Genomic DNA, 18,298 nt, shown 5'->3' with positions numbered 1-18,298 from the left:
TTTTGTGCCTAATTTCAAAGGCACAGAAACATGCTGGGTTTCAAATCAGAGAGTGAACTCAAGCCTTCTAGGGTTCATCTGTGTGATTTTATTGTAAGTCTTGCAATATTTTGTTGGGGGGTGGGGGGGAGTCTTAAACCCCCAGTTTCTGAACTCATGAGTAGCTCAGCTTACTTTTATTTTATTTATAAGTGAAAGTTTCTAGCTCTTATGCTTGCAGGAAAAAAAGTAACCCTAAAGCCTAAAAACAGAAAAGTATCCCACATGTATTGGCTTAAAAATCGTGAGATGTCTTTAAGTAATCTAATGGGGAGTGAGGGGTTTCAGGCCTTGACTCATTATTTTCAAATTGTGGGGGTTGGTAATCCTAGAAGTTTGGGTTGCTGCTGTCTTCAGCAGCTAGGATCAAGATCTAGGTGTAAACTTTGTTTGTAGCTCAAATTTCTCCGGAGTTCAGATCTGGGGTTTTGTTGTGGCCTTGTCTCTAGAGAGAGATTAAAAATCTTGAAACTGTGTACGTTTTTGCTCTGATGAGCTAAAATGTTCAGTCTGATTCTGATCTCACTTACACCAGCGAAACATCATATTAGCTCCAGTAAGTCAGTAGCCTCACAGTAGCATTAAATTTGTCTAAAAGAGATGAAAATCAGGCAAACCGTGTATGTGACTGTTTCATGACATGTCTTTTAAGATCTCTTTCAGTGTTCAACAAAATGAATTAGCTTAAACAGAAATCTTTGTTTAAAGAATCAGTGTTGGCTTGACTGCAGCGTAATCATGTATGTGACTAATACTATATTTTACATCTTTTGCCATTTACATTTTCACAAAAGTCTTCAACTCTCCCCAATTAGCTGGTTGCTTGCATCATCCTCCCTCTAGTAGATTAGGATAAATCAGAAGCAAAGATATGCATTCACATCCAATAGCATACTTAGGGTTCTCTAACGGGCCAATTTCTCCTCACAATGTAGTTACAGATAACTAGTTTCAGTCAAACTTTCAAAACATGGGGCCTGATTCTCCACTGCCTATGTAACCCACACACCTCCTGGGTGCGGTGCTCTGTCCCATGTAGTGGCACCAAGACCACTTAGAGAAAGATTAATGAGTCTTGTCTACAGCCTTAGCTAAGAGCCTGCCAATGACTGGGGTCTGTCAGTGTTACATATGCACCTTGTCCTGTCATTTATATCTGTGCATAGTGGATAAAAAAAACACTGCCGTACCAGGATTTGCATTTAAATTGCACGTGTGTGTGTAATTAACTACACTAGGTGCAAAACCATAGAGAATCAGGTCTAGGGCTTCCAAATGTGTTCATTACTATCATATATAACCACTCAGGCTACAATTTTTGCACTTTTACTTGCATATAAAGTGACCGGATTTATATGAGTACAACTCGTCTGTTTCATCAAGTGCAATTTCAAATGGGACCTGACTGTGCAAATTCTATCATTTTGGTAACAGTGTGCACAAAAGAATTTGCATGCATAAATTTGCACACACAAGTGGCACTCTGGTTGTGGCTTTTTTGAAAACTTTGGGCCTCTCTGTCTAGTTTTCAGTGGAGGTCTTCTCTGGCAAACGACACTGTATCTGAGACTAAGCAAATAATATTCAACAAATCTTAATCTGTCGAACTAGGCGGGGTTTTTTGTGCTAAAACACTTTATAGTACAGTTTAGTCTTCTGCCCATGGCGGAAGCATAGTAATGTTTGAGATTTAATTAACTTCATGTGGCACTGCAGAAATGGGTAGCAAATCAATAATGAATGCCATTACAGTCACCTTATGCTGCTATAATTCTCTGTGTTTGGTTGCACTAATGAGGTTTTGTTTCTTTGAGGTCAATAGCAAGCAGGAGATTTATTTTTTTAATTGCTGATCTCATGTCTGTCACTGGGGATATGAAGTAACCTCAGTTGAGACTCTGTTAGTGGGGGCCAATGGCTTAAGACGCAAGAGGGGGTATATAAGCCATTTTGCTGGTGCTGTTGTACAGTGTTTCTCAGGCTGAGAAATTCCCAGTATTAAACTTCAGTTGATGTAGCTGTGGAAATCGGCAGCTACTTTGTCCTTGTGCTTGGTAGTTAACCATTTGATCTCTGTTTGGTAATGATTCTCCTGGAGAGTAATGGAACTAAGTGAGTCTTTAGCAAACACTTTAGCATTTGCTTTGAACAGCTCCTCGGGGCTCTTTCTGCATGCCAAGAAAGAAAATGTATCTGACAACTCACTTTAGGGGTTGTCACGATCTCTCCCAGGAAGGAGTTATCTACATGGAGGCTCTGGCATCAAAGCATCCTCCAGAACTTTTAGTGTGCAGTTGCAGAGTGAACAGCAGGCTAGTGTGCTGTATGTTCACACCCGGGCTTGCCACACATGAAGCCTCCAAGTAGAAGTCACTAGTGAGAAAAAGTTAATTACATTGAAGGGTGTAAAACAGGAGTGCCGAGAATTTTACAACAGCAACCTGGACTGTTGTTAACCTGGAGAGCTGAGCTAAGGCAGTGGACCCTCCTGGCATGTTCATCGGACCAATGGCATTGACTGTGGAGAAATATAGGAAAAGAGCCTGAGTATCCCTTGTGCCCATTCCTATGGCTGCCTGGTGTGGAGATGAGGCTATCTCCCATTCATAACAGGGGGACACACCATTTTATGAAGCCTCTGGCCACTAATATCTGCTACAGGCTTCATAATTAAAAAAAAAAAAAAATAGGAGCAGAGGTGGAAAGTGGTTATAACAGAGCTCCAAGTCCACTACATCAGGTCTCGTGCCAGGATTACAGACCTGCGCCTGCACTTTCAGGAAAGTATGTAAGCTCATTCCCTTCCATTAATTTGAATTATCACTTCCAATCGCCATTGTTTCCAGTGTAAATAGTTTCTAGTCTAAACAAATGCTCTTAGTTAGCACAGACAGACTCTATGTGGCATGGAAAATTTCAAGAAAGAAAATAAGGCCCAGCATTGCTGTAGTTGAAATAATACTGTGTGATAGGCAAAATGGACATGCTGTATGTCAGAGATAAATGAACATGAAAGGAGATGCAGCTTAGGTTTTCCCAGAATGCTTTTCTTTCCCCTGACTGTTTGCCCTCTTTAGACTTCAGAGCCTGTCAAATCTGCCAACTTCTGTAACTCACACCACGATAGGTACCAGACCTCACCCACTGCCCTTCATAGCACTGCTAATTCTTTGCGGGAACACTGACGCAGTACCTGAATTACCGGAAAATTACACAGACATTCTGGTCAAACATATAGTGCTGTAACTCTTGATCTTCACTCATTTTTATTTTTAAAACCAGGATTTCTAGGACAAAACCCAGTAAATATTGTATCTGTTTCCACTGAATTGTAAAGGAAGACATTTTAAAAAATACATAATCTACCTCACTGAATTCATTCCTCTTCCAGCATCCTTTAGCAGCTGTTCTTGAAATAGCCTTACCTGCCACTCAAGGACCGTATGCCATAGGTGTATGGCACTTTAATTTCTGTAAGGCTTGAACACACAGGAGCATATATTCTCCCCAGGATGTATGTGTATAACATTCTGTAATGACTTTGTTGTTGTACCTATTAAGAAGGCAGCAATAGAGTTGTTTGTTAGAGCCTACAGGAGTAATGAGTTTTCTCCTTGCAAGCTCTTTTCTTAACTCTCAAGTTGCTAGTTGGATTTTGGAGTGGATTATGTAGCTCACTGGAGTGGAGTCATTACATTGCAGTCCCATCAATGGGATAATCCATTCCCAACGTACTGTTAATATCAGTGGGAATTTACATGTACGCACAAAGTTGACGATACACCTCACAACATGACCCTGACCAGCTGTGTGTTTTTAAAAAAAGAAAAAAAAGTGACCAACTCTTCTGTTGTTGCATTGCAGCTCCAGAAACTGAAAAGATCGCTCTCTTTCAAGACCAAAAGCTTACGGAGTAAAAGCGCAGACAACTTTTTCCAGAGGACGAACAGTGACGTGAAATTACAAGTTGATTTGCTGCCTGAGGTGAGCACCAGCACCGGCCAGCTCCCCAGCTCAGAGAGCCAGTCCTCCACACCTATCAAACTCCAACAACAGGCAGAAAGCAATCAGGTTCATGTTTTCCAGGAGCACATCTTCAAAAAACCCACTTTCTGTGATGTCTGCAACCACATGATTGTTGGTAAGAATTATTTTGTTTGTGTGTGAGAGACAATATGCAGAGTGGCGTTCCCAGACCATATGTGACCACAGAGATGTTCTTGACAGTACTAGTGCAAAGGAACTTGGGCTGGTGATCCATACCAGCCAGCCCATTGACATGATCGTGGGCTCCTTGAGCTCACACTTTAAGCTGTGTAGTTAACATCGGTTGCAGCTTGACCCAAATAACAGATGTCTCCCCATGATGACACACGTAGGTATCACAACTCAGAAGCTATGGAGCCAAATTTTGCCCTGTTGGGTTTTGATGAACATGGGTTCCTGTTGGCTGTACTGCTAGAAAATATGGTAAAATGTCATTCATTGTAATGAATCAAATAGAATGAAAGTCCCACACTATTTCACTGCATTCCAAAGTGTTAATTACTATTCTGATTCACTCTACAGAGATTATGTGTAAATTTGCCCAAGTGTGGAGGCTTGCCACACCAGCTTTGCAATAGGGCTGCAGAAGAAGAGATAGAGAGAGGGGTGCAGGCAGGATGGTGGCACAGAGGCTGCATCCTCTGCATGTCATTGGGAGGGGGTCCATGCTAGCCATCAATAGGCCAACAGGGAGGCTATTATTCAAGAATGTTGGCTGGCACACTCGGTGTTACAGATGATTCACTTCACCTGGGATGATTATTCTCCCACAGACAATGATGTAAAGCAGGAGCAATTCCATTAAAATCAATGGAGTTATACTACTATAAAAGTGAGTAAGTGAGAGGAGAACCGGGCCCATGTTATTCCTCAGGAAAAATTAGAGTGGGGCAGTGAATACTTTCATGTAGAAAAAGTGACACACTTCCTTAGCTCAAATATTAGACAGAAACCTGCAGCAGCACCATGTTCTTCAGCGTGGTGACAGGTTTCAAAATGCCAGGTTTGATGTAAGAAAATATTTTGTTTTCTGAGCTGTACGTTGGACCAGTGTAAACTGGTGTAACTCCATGGAATTCGGGGAGCTGATGTGGATGTGGCAGTGCTGATAAGGATGTGGCACCTTGTATGTTGTGAGGGTCTCTGGCTCTCTTATCTAAGGATACTAGTATGCTGGTTTTTTTCCGTTGGCAGCATTGGTCCTGTCTTAGCTAACTTTTCCAGTGTTCCTGGGGCCTGGAGCCGTCCTACAGAGTTTTTAAATGGATGGTGGGTCTGCAGAAGACAAGACTGTCCAGGACTTCAGCTGTATTTAGTGATATTCCTATTGTGACGTTCCCCAAAGGTACTCAGGGTCATAAGGCACCTCACCATTACCTGTCCTTAGCATGAAGGAGTCTTGTCTATGCCTGCTGTGGGTCAGCTCCCTGAAACCACCAATCTCTGGCAGCACAAGCACTGCCTTCCAAGCCTCTGCAGGTCTTGCTCTCTTTGTACAGGTAGCGATAGGCAAACACCACCTCCCAAGTCCTCAGAGCATTTCCTGCAGTGTCTAGCCCGTTTTCCAATGAACACCCATTGAATTACCTAGGCCTGCTGTTCCCAAAGGAACAGCGCACACCAGTTTGTAAGATTCTACTCAGGCCCTTCACTTTCCTTAACACCACAGCACTGAGATGTATTTATAGTGAAAATAAGAATGAATTTATTATCAAAGAACAGAGATTCCAATGATGGAGAGTAAGAATATTGGAAACAAATGGTTACATACAAAACAAAATCATAACATGCTTTTGAGAGACTTCAGTGAATTAACAGATTAACCTTCTGTCTAAAGAAGCTTATCTCTCCCAAAGTCTTCTCCAGTATTTTCAACCACGCCTGGTTGTGACCCCTCTTTTACAAAAGAAATTTGCTGTCCATTTACTTCCTTGGTGAGGGATGCCCAGGCATCTCCTTTGTCTTCCTGCTCCCCCAAATATACTCAAACAAACCTTTGATGTGCATCTCAAGATATCCCGGTAAGCCTTCTGTACCTCCTTGTGGAAGAGGTTCTTGGGTCACACCTATACTAAAAAGGAAGCCTCTGAATTTAAAATGTATTTTAAATAAAGTTTAAATATAATGTGGCAGTTGAAGACAGTGCTGCTTGCTGATCTTGGGCATACAGGATCTGGGGACAGGTCATCAAGTACTATTATATATAAGGTTTATAGCCTTAAAAAAAATCTTTAGAGGAGGAGAATAGTTTCCTGTTTGAGATCAGAGGCCAGGAGGATGGGACAGAGTATTAACACCACGGAATACTAGAGGCCTAGAGCAAAAGAAGTGTGGTTGGTGTGGGTCTGATTGAGGACAGCAGGTTATTTAAACCTAACAGGCCAATGTGGATTTGATCTCAAGTATTAGTTTAAACAATGTATACAGCTGAGAATATAAGCTCAGAACAACTTTGCTTCCCACTGTTCACATTTTTAACTGTCTCTCACTAATGCTGTGAATGGTGTACATTAGTAAGACTGAAAACCAATACAATTTCAAAATATTATTGCTCTAGGTAGGTGGGGCCTACTCCCTGCAGCAAGCGCAGCTCCCACAAGTCAAGTTCTTATACACCCTTTGCCTTTGTTCAGCTTCCTTTATGACACAATTTAAACAGGCAAGGCCTGGAGCACAGCAATACTACAAAACATCAGTTTGGCCCTACCTGTATCCTGAGCTGGATATTCCCAGGGCTTCCCCTTGAAGGGCTTCCTAGCCTACACTTTAGCCCTTTTGCTACAGAAAGAAACCTTTTATCCCTGCTGAGTTGAAGCTAATGTGACCTACTTTCTCTGGCTGCCTGGAGGAGTCCGGTGAATAGCTCAGACCTCTGCTACGCAGCTGTTGGTGCATCTTCCGCTTGAAGGTGCAAGGCAAAGGTGTTTTGCGTTTATTTTACCACATGGTACTCTACAGTCTAGACACCCTGTAAAGTGACATATGGAACTGCTTCCATACACAAAGTGCTGCTCTATTACAGCGGTCCCCTCCATCTCTTCTTCCCATAGCCATGTCTGATTTTATAGCATTGTATTATGGACTGCATGTGGTAACTGAATATTAATATTTGATATAGCTCAATTACTCCCGATAAGCTGGGTAACTATGGGCCATAGGGCTGTTGAAACAAAACGGGCAGTTTTTCAGGAAATCTCATCGTATTTCCTGCTTCTAAATGAAATAGCTTGTGCCAACCCACTTCTGCCCTGGTCAGTTGTGATTCTGAATTTTCATTGTAATAACATAACACCTTTTATTCCTTCCATTCATATTTTCCATCAGCTGTGATATTTAAGGGTAATGAGCGTATGGCTTAAAATTCTTTATTAATTGGAGTGAAGGGAAAGGCTGAAATATGTTTGGAAGACTTGTAAAGGTCACTGAGAGAAAGAGTCCAGGAAAATCTCCGCTTGGCTTCAGATGGTTTGATATTTTTTTTTTGTCATCCAGAAGGATTCCAGGCTCACCTTAAATGGAGCACTGATCTATGAACTGAACAGCACAGTTGAGTTTGGTGCTGAATGATGAGCTCTGCATAGCATGATCGTCTGTCTTGCCAGTGTGTCAAAATCTTACTGTAGCTTAAGAGCTAACAAGAAACTTACAACACAGACAGCAGGCTCTCTATGCTGCTCGTTTCACTGAAGGCAAAATTAAAACAATGGAACATGAAACATCATTATCCTACAGAAAATGTGCACATCACATCCCTCTTTGTCATCAAGTACAATGAGCCCAATTCTGCCTTTCAGTGTGGGCTCTCTTATTGTCTGTTTGTTCTTTTTACAGATGTCAAGTCAGGAGATAAAGGTCAAATACATATAACCGGTTCCAATATACAGAAAAGGATGGGTACAATGAAAAGCTACTCTAGTGCTTTTCATATAGTGCATCCCAAAATGCATTACAACCCATTCAAAAGCACCCAAAAGGTAAAATTCCTATGGAAATGACCAAGACATGGAACAATAATATGCTTTAAGCTTGGCCTTAAAGATGGGAGGCCAAGTGTTACTCTCAGTTTTTTGGGCGCAATTCCCTTGTGCTAAAGTTGCAAAAGGAGGATTTGGCACAGAGGCAGTTGCTGCCTGTCAGACCAAACAAGGGAGAGCCTTCCCCATTCAAGGGAGCACTACAGGATAACGGGAGCTCCCATCTTAAGGCAGTTTCTTGCAGTAGTACTTTGAGGATGTCTATACTGTAATAAAACACCCATGGCTGGCTCATGTCAGGTGACTTGGGCTTGCTGATCTTAGGCTGCAGAACTGTAAAGTTGCAGTGTAGATGTTTGGGCTCGGGCTGAAGCTTTACTCTGGGACTCTCACCCTTCATGGGCTCCCAGAGCCCAGGCTCCAGCCTGCGCACAAATGTGTACGTTGCCATTTTATAGCACTGTACCCCGAGCCCAAGTCAGCTGACACTGGCCAGTCATGAGTGTTTAATGGCAGTGTAGATGTACCCTTAGAGACCAGCTGAATTAAAAAAAAGAGAGAGAATTTCTCTCTCTAACGGCAGCAATGGGGAAGGTTGAAAATCAAATATCTGTAGGTTTGAAGAGGTTTCCAGAGCACAGAAGACTTTTACGTGCATGTGTGTTTGAGTGTATTTGATTTTACTGAATTGAGTTCCAACTTATCAGAAGCTTCTGCTAAAGACTGAAATAAAAGAACAGGAGGAAAATAAGATGAACTTCAGGCCACATTAAGAACATAAGAACGGCCATACTGGGTCAGACCAAAGGTCCATCTAGCCCAGTATCCTGTCTTCCGATACCAGGTGCCCCAGAGGGAATGAACAGAACAGGCGAACACCAAGTGATCCATCCCATCGCCCATTCCCAGCTTCTGGAAAACAGAGGCTAGGGACACCATCCCTGTCCATCCTGGCTAATAGCCACTGATGGACCTTTCCTCCATGAACTTATCTAGTTCTTTTTTTAACCCTATAGTCTTGGCTTTCACAACATCCTCTGGCAAGGAGTTCCACAGGTTAACTGTGCATTGTGTGAAAAAAAACCACTTCCTTGTTTGTGTTAAACCTGCTGCTTATTAATTTCATTTGGTGACCCTTGTTCTTGTGTTATGAGAAGGTGTAATAACACTTCCTTATTTACTTTCTCCACACCAGTCATGATTTTATAGACCTCAATCACATCACTCCCTTAGTCGTCTCTCTTCCAAGCTGAAAAGTCCCAGTCTTATTAATCTCTCCTAATATGGCAGCCGGTCCATACCCCTAGTCATTTTTGTTGCCCTTTTCTGAACTTTTTCCAATTCCAATATCTTTTTTGAGATGGGGCGACCACATCTGCACGCAGTATTCAAGATGAGGGCATACCATGGATTTATATAGAGGCAATATGATATTTCTGTCTTCTTATTTGTCCCTTTCTTAATGATTCCCAACATTCTGTTTGCTTTTTTGACTGCTGCTGCACATTCAGTGGATGTTTTCAGAGAACTGTCCACAATGACTCCAAGATCTCTTTCTTGAGTGGTAGCAGCCAATTTAGACCCCATCATTTTGTATGTATAGTTGGCACTATGTTTTCCAATGTGCATTACTTTGCATTTATCAACACTGAATTTTATCAGCCATTTTGTTGCCCACTTTTGAGAGATCCTTTTGTAGCTCTTCACAGTCTGTCTGGGACTTAACTATTTTGAGCAATTCTGTATCATCTGCAAATTTTGCCACCTCAATGTTTACCCCTTTTTCCAGATCATTTATGAATATATTGAATAGGACTGGCCCCAGTACAGACCCCTGGGGAACGCCGCTATTTACCTCTCTCCGTTCTGAAAACTGACTATTTATTTCTACCCTTTCTTTCCTATCTTTGAACCAGTTACCAATCCATGAAAGGACCTTCCCTCTAATCCCATGACAGTTTACTTTGCTTAAGAGCCTTTGGTGAAGGACCTTGTCAAAGGCTTTCTGAAAATCTAAACTCTATTTTCTACTAGAAAATCTAGTACACTGTATCCACTGGATCCCCTTTGTCCACATGCTTGTTGACCCCCCTCAAAGAATTCTAATAGATTGGTGAGGCACGATTTCCCTTTACAAAAGCCATGTTGACTCTTCTCCAACAAATTATGTTCATATTTGTGTCTGACAATTTTGTTCTTTACTATAGTTTCAACCAATTTGCCCAGTACTGAAGTCAGGCTTACCGGCCTGTAATTGCCGGGGTCACCTCTGGAGCCCTTTTTAAAAATTGGCATCATATTAGCTATCCTCCAGTCATTTGGTACAGAAGCTGATTTAAATGATAGCTTACAGACTACAGTTCTGCAATTTCACATTTGAGTTCCTTCAGAACTCTTGGGTGAATGCCATCTGGTCACGGTGACTTATTACTGTTTAGTTTATCAGTTTGTTCCAAAACTTCCTCTAATGACACCTCGATCTGGGACAGTTCCTCAGATTATCACCTAAAAAGAATGGCTCAGGTTTTGGAATCTCCCTCACATCCTCAGCCGTGAAGACCAATGCAAAGAATTCATTTAGTTTCTCCACAATGGCCTTCTTGTCCTTTAGCATCTCGATCATCCAGTGGCCCCACTGGTTGTTTAGCAGGCTTCCTGCTTCTGATGTATTTTCAAAAAGTAATAGCAATTTTTTTTGAGTCTTTGGCTAGCTGTTCTTACAAATTCTTTTTTGGCCTTCCTAATTACGTTTTTACATTTCATTTGCCAGTGGGTTTATGCTCCTTTCTATTTTCCTCACTAGGATTTAATTTCCACTTTTTAAAGGATGCCTTTTTGCCTCTCACTGCTTCTTTTGCTTTGTTGTTTAGCCACGGTGGCGCTTTTTTTTGTTCTCTTACGATGTTTTTTAATTTGGGGTATTACATTTCAGTTGAGCTTCTATTATGGTGTCTTTAAAAAGTCTCCATGCGGGCTAGCAGGGATTTCACTTTTGGCGCTGCACCTTTTAATTTCTGTTTCACTAACCTCCTTGTTTTTGTGTAGTCCCCCTTTCTGAAATGAAATGCTACGGTGTTAGGCCTCTGTGGTGTTTTCCCCGCCACAGGAATGTTACATTAAATTATATTCTGGTCACTATTACCAAGGACCCTGTTCTACGCAGAGCTTTGGGTGTTTCTTCCCAGTTTTTGTTTCTTATCTCATATTTCACTTGTTTGAGGCAGAATGTGATAACTCAGCTCAATATCAGGTGAAGGAAAAAGTCTGTCAGCATTTAATATCTAAGCACCAGCAAAGACAGGAACTGTAAATGTAATGTCATGTCAGAAAAAAGAAACTTAAAAATGATAGGGTGATCAAAACCACATGTCCTCTCTTTTCTCCCAGTCTATGGAGTGTCGTCACTCATCACTGTAGTACTTTGCATTTAGCAGAAAACATGGTGTCACTACTTCACACTTAGAAGAAAACATTGTGTATTTAAAAAACCCTGCTCCATCTGTGGCCCTCTTCTAAACATTTTACTCATTTATGGGTTCATGTCCCGTACTGACTCAGATGGCAAAAAAAAATCTTATTTTCCACACATTCCATGCAGACTGCATGTAGTTAATACATCCTGTCTAAGGCAAATATAAATGGTATATCAAGAAATTAACCCAACTTGGTTTTAAAAATATCTGACATGAAAATAAATCTGTTTAGAAATGTATTTTCAGTGTTCCCAGTCAGTAAATAGCCATTCATTTAAAACAACCTTATAACAAGTTATTTTCTTTAATTGTTAACACAGCAGTTGACTTTCACTACTCACCTTAACTCTGACCCATAACCTCCACCCACCTTATGGTGATATGTATATTACAACAGCTATAAATCCATGAATAACTAATTTTCATTAAATCGTTGAATATAAATTAAAGCAATAATACCTTCTGGATAGATGTCTGTTCACCCTGGCCTTCATAAGGCCACTGTGAGGATTTAGGGGGTATTCTGGGATCAGCAGCCCATATAATAGATAGTGAATTCAGATCTTGCAAAAACGGGAAGTGGACAAGGCAAATGATCTCTGGCTGCCTAGATGCCGATCATCTGTGACATATCCATTCACGGCTGGTCCTGTGACTGCAACAGTCCTAATCTTATGTAGATTTTACCACTCTGATACTCACCTTTGTCACTTGAGAGAGAGATTACTGCAGCATGCTCTCCTTGCAGAGTTATTGTAACTTTCTCCAATCTGGAAAAAACACACTTTATTTTATTTTTCCTGTGGAAAAGTTTTTTTAAAAGAAGAATAAAACTGGAGGGGGCTGGAGGAGGAGAGACAGAAAAAAATCAGAACGTTTTAATAAAGTGCAATACAAAATTCATGCATTTGTAATCCTACTTATCCCTCCAACAATAAAACAGCGCACACTGACAAGCCAAATTCAGATGCAGTGTAAGCAGGTATAACTCAATTGCACTGAGGTTAATGGAACTGTGGCCATTTACACCAAAGCTGAATGTGGCCTCCGTCGTCAAGGCTTTGCTATGAAGCCTTCAGTTGAAAAGACATGGGTTTGATTTTTTAGTATGGGGGGGGGGGAGGGGGAGTTTGCTACATATAGTATATGTTCAGTTGTTTGGGGTTTTTTTCTGTTTAAGTAATTGACCTAAAGGATGTATCGCTGATGAGAAACTCCTAAGCTATGTGCATTACCTGTCGTACCTTTGACTGCTTTTTCTGAAACTGAAGTACTTTGTAACCAAAAGTGTGCACATGGAAAAATCCATCACAGGATTCATGTGCACTAGGGTTCGTGCCTCAGAATTAGGATAAAGTACTGAGTTTTATCTCTGTTGAATTTAAGCTTCCTAATTGAAGGATCAATGTGGCAAACTGTTTGCGTGCCTGAGTAGTCCCCTAAAGCCAATGGCCAAGATTGTTCCCTTTTGAGGAGGAACCTGCAGGAGTGGATTTTGGTGGAGGAAATCTTTATGGGGAAAGTTTACAGGAACAGCACTGAAACCTGGCAGGTCCGAATGAAACCAGGCCATTCACAGAGAGGCTCTGTGCCATCACATGAGGTTTGGGCCCAGCCAGAAGTGCCAGCTGGCTCCTTTCCAGAGCCACTTCTTGGCTGTGATAGTTCCTAAGACTCCTGTGAGACTCAGTGCAAAGAATAATCCCGCTTGTGACTGTATTAACTTTTTCACTCGATCTTTCAGGCTCAGCGGAAAAATGATGTGCATTGCCCTCCTTCTGTGCTCACTCCCAGTCTCTCTTCAGCCATGTCTACACTAGCACTTATGTCAGCAAAACTTTTGTTGCTCAGGGGTGTGGAAAAAACACTCCTCCCCCCCGAGTGACATAAGTTCTGCCAGCATAAGCGCTTGTGCGCACAGCACTATGTCAGTGGAAGAGCATCCCAACACAGCTACCACCACTCACTGAGCTGGTTTTATTATGTCGATGGGAGAGCTCTCTCCCATCGGCATAACAAAGAGACGCAAGCAATCTTACAGCAGCACAGCTATATCGGTACATCGGTGCTGCTGTAAGCATGGACATGGCCTTCTTCCCAGTCTCCACACTATCCCCCAGCACAGACTCTGTTCTAGGGGAGTGGGAGGAATATTGCCACAGACGTTGATTAAACCCGTTTCTATACAGAATGGGGGAGATCTGCATCTGACGGTTCTACTCTGTGTGGGTATAGGAGGCACGATCAGGCCCAATGGATCTACTGGTGTGAGTAAGGGCTTAGAGGATTGAGCCATATTCTTCCGTTCAAAGGGTATCATAGATATTATTATTGCAAGAGGACAGAGTAATTCCCTTATCCCTTTAGGTGTATTTTCAAAAGCACCTGGGAGAATTAGGTGCTCACTCTGCCTCTGATGGGAGTTTGGCACTTTCTTCATTGAGACGCTCTTGAAAATCCCAGCCTCCTGTTTACTTTAGCTTCACCTCGTCCCTTCTGTGAAGAGCTAGTGGGAAACCGACATGAAACACTCGGAAAAGGTGGCAGCAGAACTTGGTATAAAACTGTAACTTAAAAATCCCTGTTAGCTTGAAATTAATATTGTAACAGGCTGTGACTTTTTTGTTAAAATTGGCGATTAATAAGTACTAACCCCTACCATTGATGATGTAACACAGTTAAATGTAGCACTAGTTATACTGGAGTAGTTCATAGGCAGTCAGCTGGGCCTTTTGTAATATAGCCATGAAAGAACAGTAATTGATTCCAGCCCTGTAGCTATCTCTCCTGTTGGTTTTAAGAGTGCCCAGTGATATCCAGCCATAAATCTGTAAAGAAACAGAGGAATGTACAGCACCTCTGTGTGAAATTAATATTTCTCTTTGGTAGTAGGGATCTAAGCATACTTTAAAGTGAATACTGAAAAGCAAATATTGGGTCTGTTTATCCTTTGGGAGGACTTGCTCCTCTGAGATGAGGTTAGAATTTTATCTTAAATTGGAAGATCAGGGACTGTTTAGCCTAGAAAAGAGCTTGGAAGCCCACTTCAAATTCTAATTTGTCCTTGCAAGGCATCAAGCATGGCTCACATTTGTAACTTTATTATTTTTAACTGACTGTAAATTTTAGAAAATGAATGTGTTTAATCTCCAGTTAGACGCTTTCAAGCAGCTGGGTAAAGTCTGTTGCCTAGCAAGCGGGAAGGTGGGCAAAACTTTCAAAAGTGCGTTGTCAAGGCACTTTGAACCCAGACTGCTGGTGAAACTACCACTGCCGCTGAAACAATTCTCACGAAATGCGTTTTTGACGTCCCCATGATTGCTCAGTAGCGACGTTGCCGCATCGAGCAGTACCACAGAAGAATGTGGGGAGAAACTGGACTTCAGATGCACCGCTGGGCAGGGTTGGGCGGGGCGGGGGGAACCATTTTCAAAAGAACTGGTAAGTACTTTCCTGAGGTGAATGCAGCTGTCAAGCGTGACTCTCATCTAACCGACCTTTTTAGTAAGCACTTTATTTTTCTACCTCTAGATCTGTCTTTGTAGGCCATCTAAATATTGCAATTATATAGATGACTGCAGTTGCCGCTTGCTTGGTAAGTGTGATGTAGGACCAAGTCAATGGGAGTTCCACCTTAAGGACTGCAGGAACCATAAAGTAAGGAAATAATGGAGCTGCTTTTTCCAAGAAAGTAAAATGTTGCATACATCAAGGATGGCAAAAGCGCCCCACACAGGAAGCTACAGCGTAGCTTGTGGCTATCGTTATCGTTAATGCAGTAGCATGGCTTGGAGATGCGGTGAACCTAGGAGCCAGCATTCAGCACTGCACGATGGGACCCGTTGCTACTCTGGGCCATACTGTCATATTACAAATGGAAGTGGATGCCGGCAGCTCCGTTTTGTGACCACTGTGTTCCTGACAACTGGTCAATAAGGATCCTACGTTGGAGAAGTTGAGGTGCCCCAGTGTAAACAGACAATGAAGTCTTTGCCTCCTTTGACACAAGTCTTTTTTATGTGTGTGGGTGCAGGGGATATTCTACACCTGCTGACACCCCAGCCTGACGTTCATGAGGACACACCAGAGAGCTGATGCTTACGACTAGATTATGAATCATTTTTTCTGCAAACAGACACTCTGATTACAGCCTGTCTATGGCTGGGAGGTTCCCTGGTTATCTGCACGAGGTAACTTGGAAACCAAATATTTGGTCACTACCTGAAGAGCATAAGTCTAGGGGTATGTCACCATTGCAATTAAGAACCCATGGCTGGCCTGTGCCAACTGACTCAAGCTCATGGGCTCGGGGCTAAGGGGCTGTTCAATTGTAGTGTAGACATTCGGGCTCAGGCTGGAGCCTGGACTTTAGGCCCCTGTGAGCGGGGAGGGTCTTGGAGCCTGGGCTGCAGTCCAGGCCCAAACGTCTACACTGCAATTAAACAGTCCCTTAGCCTGAGTTCTGCAAGCCCAAGTCAGCTGGCAAGGGCCAACTGTGGGTGTCTAATTACACTGTAGACGTACGCTATGTTTCTTATCTCAGCTCTAACCACAGTTCTGTCTCGTGACATTTTGCGCTATGACATTCATTTCATTGACACCAATTATTGTAAAAGGAACCTTATAAATGTAAGTCCCTGTAAATGAATTTTATCTGGGAGAACTCAGGTAAAGCTTCAGGTTTCACTGAGATCCTCTTTGAGGTGCCTTTGGCAGAGTTATGCTCATTTGGTCAAGGGTGACTTTATCTTTCCAGTGTAAGCAACCAAAAAAATCAATTTTGGACTCAAACAAGTTAAAAACCAGGAATTATTTGCAGAAAGTTTTAATCAAGTAACTCTGAATAAGGAGTTAACTGATCTGTTTGCAGCCAATTCATGAAAAGAAAAGCAAAATTCATCAAGTAAATGATTCATTAGGAGCTACTCTACAAAGTGATCCTGAGCTCTCTGTGTGAAACTGTGTTGGGAGCAGAGCAGCAGCAACTGTGTAGTGGCGGCCAGAGCCACACAGCTAGCCCAGCAAAGGATGGCTTGAGGGTACTGGGTGGGGACGTGGTGGAACACACCTTACTTCTCTCTTTTTAAAAGGACTCGCTTGCACCCCCTGTTTAATCCCTGTTGCACACCCTGGAGTAGTGGAGCTCTGACCAGGCCCATTAATGTGAGGGATCAGGGAGAAAAAGGGCCCGAATATCATCTTCCCCCAGCAGCATCTATGAAGCAGTGTGTGTGTGTGCGTGCGCGTGCATGCGCGCATTGCAAGACTCAACTTTACAGCCACGACCGGTGTTTCCATAATAGATGTAACTGCCTCCCTTGTTGATAAACTCAGTAGCGAGGTTATGGACTGAACGTATGTGAAGATGCCAGCTGGTCCTTCGTTCCAGGCCAGGGTTGAGGCATATTCATTGGCCAGTGTAGAATACAGCAAACTTCCATATCTAGGGCTGTTGATGCAGCACCTTTCACCAGCACTAATGTGTCACACACACACACACGCCAAGGACAATGACACATGAAAAGCTCAAAATAGATCCTGCGCTGCTCTACATCTTTTAAGAATCATCAGGTATTTGCGTAAAGGAGAACACCTTGCAGTCCTCTTTAAGCATGCACACAGAATAGTTCCTTGGAGCTTGCCAGGAAGAGAGAGGGTGTTGTTAGCAGCAGTATGGGGTGCAATGTGTGTACATGCTTACCGGTGAATACTGATGTGCTGCATGCTATGGGATGTCTTAAAGTTACTGACAGGGGTCAGCAGTCATCTTCTGGTTTGTTCAGCATGAAAGTTCATATTTACCCTGTTCTGATCCACCTGTAGCCATAGGTGATACTGGCAACCACTGAGGGTAACACATGTGAAAGGGCACCAGAAAAGGGGGCACAGGAAGGCTGTATCTGAAGGTGCAGCAGATTTGAGTCATCCTGTGAAAAAATTTGTTGTCTGGCTCCAACAAGACTCCACTGTTTAGAGGTGCTCTGCATCCAACAGCAAGATCCTTCCTTCTCCCGCAGGCCCTTTTGGTTAACTCCCTTTGAAACACCATTGCAGCTAGTCCTCTGGGGCACCTTTGGGAGAGTAAGCACCAAATCCATTTATTGTCTAGGACTGGGAATTTCGAAGGAGCCTACGGGGATTAACTGAATTTGAGAGGGATTTGGGTACCTAACTCCCTTAAGTTCTTTTGAAACTCCCAGCCTTGAGCTCTGTCGTACCTAAGGAGGGAGAGCTCTGTTCCCATTCTGAGTGGGAGCTTGTTTGTGATAGAGCATTTGTTATCATTAGGTATGGATACAGCCCAAACTTCACCCCTTTCTACAAATCAAACCTGAATCTTTGTAAGGTTCTGATTGGTTCAGATAAACTCCTTTGCTGATTTCCAAAAGCCAGCCCCTCAACAAGTCCCTTTCTGAAACATACACAGAAGTCCCCTTACGTTTTAAGTTGTGCTGTTTGGGACTGGCTCACCTGATCAACTCCACTGGATCCTAAATACAAGCCACTAGATTACAACTCTCCCAATTTCCTTCCCTGTCTCTAGTACACTTAGGCCTTGTCTAGGCTTGGGATTTAGCTATCAGACCAGAAACTGGTATATTTGCTGTCGTGCAAACCCCAAGAATAGAGAAGGAAAGCCAAAATTTGCACAGGTTCAGCTTACTCCAGCTTGAATCCAGGGTAAACTCAACCAATGCAAATCATGACTCTTGAAATCTACATCTGGAGTTTGCAGCAGGGCAGCTACTGAACACTGACTGAAGG

At 42.6% G+C, this 18,298-nt stretch overlaps 1 protein-coding gene across 2 annotated transcripts in view; it reads left to right on the top strand.

Annotated features, from left to right (window-relative positions):
* STAC (SH3 and cysteine rich domain) overlaps positions 1–18,298 on the top strand; it is a 104,917-nt gene that overhangs the window by 26,974 nt on the left and 59,645 nt on the right. For both annotated transcript variants that reach the window (XM_074945412.1, XM_074945411.1), the window contains exon 2: positions 3,904–4,180. In XM_074945412.1, coding sequence (XP_074801513.1) covers positions 3,904–4,180 — 277 coding nt within the window. The remainder of the gene's footprint in view (positions 1–3,903; positions 4,181–18,298) is intronic.

The sequence above is a fragment of the Natator depressus genome, chromosome 2 (genome assembly GCF_965152275.1).
Source record: "Natator depressus isolate rNatDep1 chromosome 2, rNatDep2.hap1, whole genome shotgun sequence".
NCBI classification, from domain to species: Eukaryota; Metazoa; Chordata; order Testudines; family Cheloniidae; genus Natator; species Natator depressus.
The sequence above is the reverse complement of the archived record's forward strand: the minus strand, read 5'-3'. Positions and strand labels throughout refer to the sequence as shown.